The sequence below is a fragment of the Leptosomus discolor genome, chromosome 8 (assembly GCF_034619465.1).
Source record: "Leptosomus discolor isolate bLepDis1 chromosome 8, bLepDis1.hap2, whole genome shotgun sequence".
Classification (NCBI taxonomy): domain Eukaryota; kingdom Metazoa; phylum Chordata; class Aves; order Leptosomiformes; family Leptosomidae; genus Leptosomus; species Leptosomus discolor.
Genome location: NC_141398.1, coordinates 15163961 through 15172338, shown reverse-complemented (window position 1 = coordinate 15172338; position 8378 = coordinate 15163961). Strand labels below are relative to the sequence as shown.

At 38.9% G+C, this 8378-nt stretch overlaps 1 protein-coding gene across 1 annotated transcript in view; it reads right to left on the bottom strand.

The window, feature by feature from the left end:
* Positions 1-323: 323 nt before the first annotated feature.
* Positions 324-8378, bottom strand: part of TENT4A (terminal nucleotidyltransferase 4A) — a 56719-nt gene continuing 48664 nt past the window's right edge. Inside the window, exon 12 of the mRNA XM_086468865.1 lies at positions 324-524. Within this exon, the coding sequence (XP_086324991.1) occupies positions 345-524 (180 nt within the window). The 3' untranslated portion in view covers positions 324-344. The remainder of the gene's footprint in view (positions 525-8378) is intronic.

Genomic DNA, 8378 nt, shown 5'->3' with positions numbered 1-8378 from the left:
TAAAAGAAAACAGAACCCACAAAGGAACAGATGTAGCCACAGCAAAAAAGCCACAGCATTTGTAAATGTCCTTGCAGTTCTATTGTCAGAGCTGCTTCGGCACTGTATGAACCATTGTGGGAAGGCAGAAAACAAACTTCCACATTTAATAAGGCTTCACAGATAAGCACAACTACTTCTTGAAGATGGACTGAACCACCACACAAAGAAACATGCAAAGAAGTCAGCTGCAGATATTTGGCAACACCAATAAAACGATGTGCTGGACGCTGGTCTCCATCCCTCAAGTTGAGCGGCACTCACTCAGTTTGTCTGAACAGGGAAGGTCATTTTGGCATCTGCCATTATCTGCTCAGACTAATAGGCAAACTGTCTCTGTGTTTTTTTCTTCGCCATATATTACGATTGTACTGGTGGTGTCCTCTGTTACCAACTGGTTGTCTCATGCCTCCACTGCTGACGGGGCTGTAGCTGTTGCCTTGGTTGTGAGTTCCTTTCATGGAAAACTTCATTCCACTGTGCTGCTAAAAAACACAAGATAAGCACTGAGTTCAGGCATACAAACAACTGGAACAAAGCACATATTACCAGTGGTATTTCCTCAACATACAAGTCATTCCCACAGAACGCTGCTTGAAGCAGCTGGTCTTTTCATGCTTGTCTAACTTTAGCTGTGCAAGTCCAACAGCACTAACAGCTTAAGAATTGTTTTCTGAAGTAAGTGTCCTAGAAATGAAATGGTGTAGATTTCAAAGCATCCTTAAAACCCTTGGATCTCATTATGAAATACACACACTGTGCCTCACCTTTATAAAAAGAGACCTTCCACATTAAATACTAATTGTGACATTCGTGTCTATTTTAGAGGATCTTAGCAAGGGCATGACCAAGTGAGATACTCAATAAGACTTTCAGAAACATCATGGATAAATGTGAGGGCGTGATCACATAAGCTGATACACACAAAGTACAAGTCTGCTCTGCCCATAATCTCACTCAGCTACAAGTAAACTAGTTGTGGCTTGTAAGGAGCTTGTAAATTCTGTAGCCCTATGGCCTGACCATAGGGCTACACAGCTCCTAGACAGTACCTCACATCCAGATAAAGGCAAAGTAATTAAATCATCAGGAACACAGTACAACACTTTCTTTGGGGGGAATCTCCAAAAACTTGGAAGAGAAACTGCCAAAAAGGTTTAGTGGCAGTCTGAGTAAGTCTACCACACCATAAGGTACTACAGGCATCCCTATCACTTAATGGCATACAGTAACCTGGTTTAATGCATATGTACTTAAGTACGTACAGTAACCTGCTTCAACGAGTATGTAAAAGAGTTTCAAAAGACGATATTGAAACAGACTTCCCAAATACTGATAACTTGAATGCAAGCAACCTTTTCTGATGTCTGACAGCAATAACTTGTAAGACAGACAACTGACTGCCTTTAACAAAAGCTAATACATCATTTTGTCTACCCTAAGTGGTTAAACAACAGGAACACCACAAAGGTAACGTTTGAGGAATCTGCTTAGAATGTGAAATACCTGCACCTACTTTAATAACCTGTATTTCCAAACAAGTTTGGAGTAGAAAGAAATATGAGAACACCATCATTACAATTGTGTGCACAAAACCAAAACAGTTACTGAAGGCACAATTCCACAAGCAACATTTTACTGTCAAATTATAATTAGAAGAGACACTGATCATACAGGAAAACAAACTGGTGAAGACTAGTATTGAGCAATAATGAAAGTCAGCTGCAGGGTGGTAAAAACCCCTTAAACTTTTTTAATTTGTAGCATGTGTCCTACAGCAACCTAATCAACCTTCAACATGCAACTTCTAGACTCCCAAGACAGACATGCTAAATGCTATCCTCAGGCTACTGATAAAATATTCAAGGACAAACAGAAAAAGAGAATGCAAGCTAAGAATCCCTCATTTTGAAAAGACACAACTGCCTAAACCTTATTTATTGACATATGTTGGTAAAACATCTACTAGAAGCTATTTATGAAAATTAACAACATGAAATAAAATTTAACATATGTTTTGTATTTTTGGCAAGTGGTCCTTCAAGCAAACATACCATCTTGTCACATTCTTGTGCAGCAAAGTTTTCTAGTTCAATAAGGGTACATCTGACTCAATTATATAAGCAGATAATTAAGCATCTACACTAAGTGAGGTCAAAATACTAAAAATGATCCCTCAACAGTCAAAACACTATAAACAGCCAGTCATTACAGTTATCCTCAACTACAGCAAAACTTTAGTTTTGCTACTGTACAACCAGAACAAAACACTCATCAAGGAGCACACAAAGTCGCAGCAAGTCTATCCCCTTCAGCTGGAAATGCAAAAAATCTGGCAACTTTTTCCTCAGTTTGAGGATTCAACAAAATTATTGGGAGCAGGAAGACAGGTCACCACAAGCACCACAGCAAGTACGACAATTAAGCCTACCTACCTGTGCCCTAGAAGAAGTCATATCCCTGGTTTGTTCAAAAGGTAATCAAACTGTCAAAGAACGGTCAATAACCTAGCCAGAACCTAGATCTCTAGCTTGTTATGGAGCATTTCACACTGTTGTTTAGGCCATCACAATAAAAACTGTCAAACTATCAGAGCAGAATCTGAATCCAGCTGTCATCACTCATCAGCTGAGAGCAGGTGCTCAAGGAAGTTGACTCAGGGACCTCATAAGTCAGAGAAGGTGCCTCTATATTTACTAGTTCTCAACTAGACATTGTTTGCTAGTTTGTTGAGATTTTTTGAAACCACAAGCTTTTAGCATCCTGCATCCCATGCTATGGTATTTCACGGCTTAAATGAGCAACATATTTAATTTCAACCTACTATTTGATGATTTCTCAGTTCTTGAGGTAATTAATTTCTTGCTATTCTGCTCTGACTTCTCCATATACTGCTGATGACTACACAGACATGGATCATGTATCTCCTCATTTTCTTCTCCAGGTTAAAGAATCATTCATTCTTCACACAGAAGCAATTCCCTATGTTTGACCATTCTTACCATCCTTCCCTATTCTACTTCCACTTGTATTATCACTTTCTTCTGATGTAGGAGGCAAAGTTGTACTCGCTGTTCATGATGGAGGATCTATATGGATTTTTACATGATGTTTCCATTTCTGCTCTTTATTCTTAATAATGTCTGAAATTTGGCTTGACATTCAATTCTCAGTAGGAAACCAAGAAAGCATTATCAAAACAGTTTTCTGCAAAAACATCAAGATCTCATCTTTGCAAGAAACTGTCAGCCCAGGGCCTACCACATTCTAAAAAGTTTGAATTATTTCTCTCCCTCCTGATGCATCACCCTGAAAGGTCCTTCTGCACCCCCTTCTCAGTTCGCCCATAAGGAGCTTAACACAACCAAGCTTCGCCACACTTCATCCACTGCCTTTCAGATGTTAGGCAACACGAGGCCCAGAACAAACTCCTATGGGGCTTTCCTGACGAACTCCATTTACTACAAAAACCAAATCTTTGTTTCTTCTTCTAACTAGTTAACTGTTTACAAGAGGACACACACCTTTCACTTGGTTTCTTTCAGAATCTTTCATAAAAGAAATTTACTTCATGTCTCTTGGAAATTCCAAGAGGCTGTATCAAACAGCTTTCTCATGTCTACACACTTCCGGATATTCACATGCTCAGGCTTCTCAATCACTGAGAAAAGGCACATCCGTAAGCACATGATGGCTGGAGAGAGATCGGATAATCAAAAAAGGAAGCGCTTTATCTGTGATACAACAGACAGACCTTTGGTTTAGAAGTTTTCACTTCTTTAGATCTATTTCTCTTTATAGAACAATCTTCTCTCCCATCATAGGGCTATTGAATCAACAACTGAATGACAAAACAGATTTGGGTTTTGGTGGTTTTTGTTTCTTTGGGTTTTTGTTTGGGGTTTTTTGACAATTCTGTTGAATTCGATGCTGTGCAAATAAAAGCTGCTAGATCCGGAAGGAAAACTAAAAAATTGCATTTAAGACTAGCCAGGGGTTGGGATTCTGTATCACACACCAGGTTAAAAACATTTTCAGATATTTTAATAGAAATTTAAGAAAAGGATGTTCCTGGCCTTTACCCCAAACAACAGAAATCTGGTAGAAACTGAAACACCAAGAAATTATTTGCTAAGGAAACCAAACTCTTGGAGGTTTTTTATTCTTAAACACTGGCAAATTTACTATACAAAACTGCTGACATTCAAAGACTGTCATTATTTAAAAAGAAAACTTATAGCCAAAAATAAATCACCTACACTTTGAAATAACACAAGTAACATAAGAGCTGAAGTCTAAACATAAACAGGGTTTCTGAATTGTTTTGGTGTTTGATTTTTTTTGCCTGTTAGCAACTCAAGTAAGGAGAAAAAATACAGAGAAGTGTTAGCGATGAAAATGAAATATCAGTACTCTTAACTCCAAAAGAAAAAATATTATACATACAGTGCTCAAAAATAATTGGTAAGGACCTACAAAGCTAAAGAAAAGGGTTAGAAAAGGTGTAAGCAGTTGATCAGAGTTGTAATCAAACTCATACACTTCAAAATCACTCCATGTGAAATATTAGAGTAGTATTCAGAACAACTTTAATGCACCATTAACATTTAAGTGTCCCCTTAGATAACTTAACATACATCTTCAAAATAATGCACAAAGTTCTTTTCAATTTCTCACAATATTTCCAAATTCTCTATTTCAGTCTTGTAGCAAAAAAAAAAAAAAAACCTGAACCAACCATAAAGAACCCTTTTTTAAAGGATTTATATTTCCAAGCATAACAGCATCTGGAAATATACTAAAAATGCATCTTGCACACAAGTAAAATTTCACATCTTGTTCTTTATGAAAAAGCAGACTGCTAGTTGACCACGAGCTAGCAATGTGCCCTTGTGGCCAAGAAGGCAAATGGCATCCTGGGGTGCATTAAGAACAGCGTGGCGAGCAGGTGGTGGGAGGCTCTCCTCCCCCTCTGCTCTGCCCTGGGGAGGCCACATCTGGGGTGCTGTGTCCAGTTCTGGGCTCCCCAGGTTCAAGAGGGACAGGGAACTATTGGAGAGTCCAGTGGAGGGCTATGAAGATAATGAGGGAACTAGAGCATCTCTCTCAAGTAAAGGCTGAGAGACCGGGGGCTCTTTAGCCTGGAGAGAAGACTGAGAGGGGACCTTATCAATGCTTATAAATATCTAAAGGGCAGGTGTCAAGAAGATTGGGCCAGGCTCTTTTCAGTGGTGCCCAGTGATAGGACAAGAGATAACTGGCACAAACTGGAGCACAGGAAGTTCCGCCTGAACGTGAGGAAAAACTTCTTTGACAGTGACCGGAACAGGCTGCCCAGAGAGGTTGTGGAGTCTCCTTCTCTGAAGACATTCAAAACCCGCCTGGACACGTTCCTGTGTGACCTGCTCCAGGTGGTCCTGCTCTGGCAGGTGGGTTGGAATAGATGATCTCCAGAGGTCCCTTCAAACCCCTACCATTCTGTGATTCTGTGAAATAAATTCACTGTTTTGCAGAGAAACAACAGGCAATGGTCTAACCAACATTTTAGTCATTACTGCACAGGCAATAAATCAAGTATTAGGCAACGGTTCAACCTAGCCTTATTACTTCAAATTAGCTAACAGGATTCCACAAGATATTGCACCAGCTACCTGGGCATAATCTTAAACTGGTAAGATTTAGAAGTGGTTTAGATTTCTCAGCCGAAGTATAGCAAAACCAAAATAAGTTCTTACTCAAGTTGTTTAGAGCTGGTCATCTAGGGGAATAAAACCCAAAGCACAGCAAACATGAAAGACACTTGCCCTCCTTTTGGGCCCCTTGTTTGGACCTACTGGCTACTTTCAGCTACAACTGACAAGATCTTGAGTCCTGAACAGATTTTATGAAATGAGCCAAAACCCCTTTCTGCTCCCACTGAAAGGAGAAAACAGCATTTATGCAACGAGCTGTGAGTGCAGCAAAGAGGGGGAAAAAAAAAAATCAACATGAAGACTAGAAAGAGCTCTAAAGCAACAAAAAAGTTTTATATGTTTATCTTCTAACACTAGAGAAGTGAAAGACTCAAAGTCAGAAGGGAACAGGTTTATACCAGTACTTCGTAGCTTATTTTACTTTGTGTGGTAGCTCTGACAGTAGCCTGTAACAAAGGGAAGTTTCTGGTTCTCTCCACCTTTAACAACAGGTCAGACAACTGTTAGTATGACCAGTTCAAAGACAAACTAGTATTTGAGAGGTCAGAGGACCTAATCCCCAGAATGAGTGGCTGACTGTAGAGACTACCATCATAATCTGAGCATACTTTGAACTACCTTATGGTAAAGAAAGCAGAATCTGACACATGAAATAAATACCCTTTTCGATCTCATCACCAGTCAAGTTTCAAAAATGAGGGGCAAGAGTCAAAACAACACTACCAGAAGACAGAAATCATACTGCAACTTTACTGCTGTTGTGACGTGGGCCATGAAATGTTATCTGCATACCTGTCATTAAGGAGAACAAGAGATAATAGCTTCTTGAGCATAAAGCTGACAATTTTAGACCTTAAAGAGAAATCTTACCTCACTGAGATTTCTCACCTTTTTATTTGGAACAAAAAAGTATTATTACAGTGAGCAGATCCAAAATACTTTCCAAAGCATGAGCTGGTATCAATACAGTACATGTGAAAAAGTCAGTAGAGGAAATGCATATGTGAATATTCAAATCAACCTCAGTTTGGGGGCAACAATATGACTACAGTGACATTGTGAGATAAAGGTGTAATGCACAAACAAAAATCGGGTACTACTACTACATTGCCACAAGTTTATCTTTTATTTATGGCGAGTTTATTTATGTTCCTAGAAACTACTATTTAGACTTTGTGTCTTTCCTGCAACTCAAAAAGCACTTAGGAAGCAACGACGAAGGCAGCCAGAGACTTTTATACAGTCCTACAAACACCTAGGCTGGATGTTTACATGCAGACCTCTGGAGACATGGATCTAAGTGTTAAGGGTGGATGTTTATATGGAGACCTCTGGAAATCATTTAATCCAAACTTCTGTTGTAAGCAGAGTCAGATTACATTATCCAGGGTCTTGTCAAGCTGAGTCAGTTTCCATACACAGAAGGATATCACCACATAAAGACTGTCCATATAAATATACAACAATCTAAGATGAAAAATATCTTGAGTACTGTTTTCAGCTAAACAGCCTCTGAAAGTCTGGTGCAGTTTTTTTTTCTCTCCATTCTTTAGGAAAGGAAATAAAACATCACCTTTTCCTAATTTTGCATGTATTAAATAAAAAAACCAGACAATGTTCTGTCACACGCAGAAGATGGGAGTCTGACATTTAGAATCAAAACTGTTTCCAAAGTAGACAGTAGCATCCTCCTTCCTTTGCCTAAGAAGATGCATAGACACCAAAAGAGTATTCCTCGCTAAACAACAGCACTTCAAATAAAAGGTAAGAAAAATGTCATTGGGTTGACAAATAAGCCTTCAGTATCTAAACAGCTTAATAATGCCACTGAAGAAACAAATCGGGTCACTTCTAAATTGAAGGTTAAGATACTAAAAACTCTGAAGCATCACACTACACTAAGGGAATTTAGCACATCTGACTAGTCGATGACACCCACATTCTCAGAAATATTTGGGAAAGCGGACTAATATTAAAGTTGACATGAATTAAAATGTTTCCTTACAAATGCCTCTTTCAAAGTGAACTACACTTCATTGCATGCACTCATCTAAGACATACATTTTTGACTCAAGCCCTTGACCAATGCTATTTTTGTTTCCAACACTGCTAGCTTTGGAAGAATCATTCCAGGGACACTAGCAATAGCAGCATTACTAGTGAGACAAAGCAACACCATTAACAATTGTCCTGGATAAGAGCAAACTCTGAAGCAAAGTATTTTAGCCAGTGACGTGCCTGTAAAACAATATAAACAAGCAGTTTCTAAGTTTAAGGGTCTGGACTTATATGGCCAAACACAAACTAATCTGAAAACAAACTACTTCAAGTTGTTCTTAGAGTTATTTACACCACGGTATTTCAGCACTGACATTAAGGTTTTGTTTCCTAGTTGTCTCCTGTGCTTCACAACTCAGCCAGTGAAGGCTGCTATGAAATCTTCAGTGAACATACTCACCATCAGACACCATGCATCTAAAGGGTCTTCAGTGGAGGTTATCTTAGACAAATTGGAAGCCAGTGCAGCAGGACTGGTGCTCACTGGCTTTAGATACTTTTGAATCAAAAGATCACTCTTTGGGGGAGAAAAAAAAAATACACACAAACCACAACTTAAAAAGGAAAAGAAAAGAGTTATTCTGACCC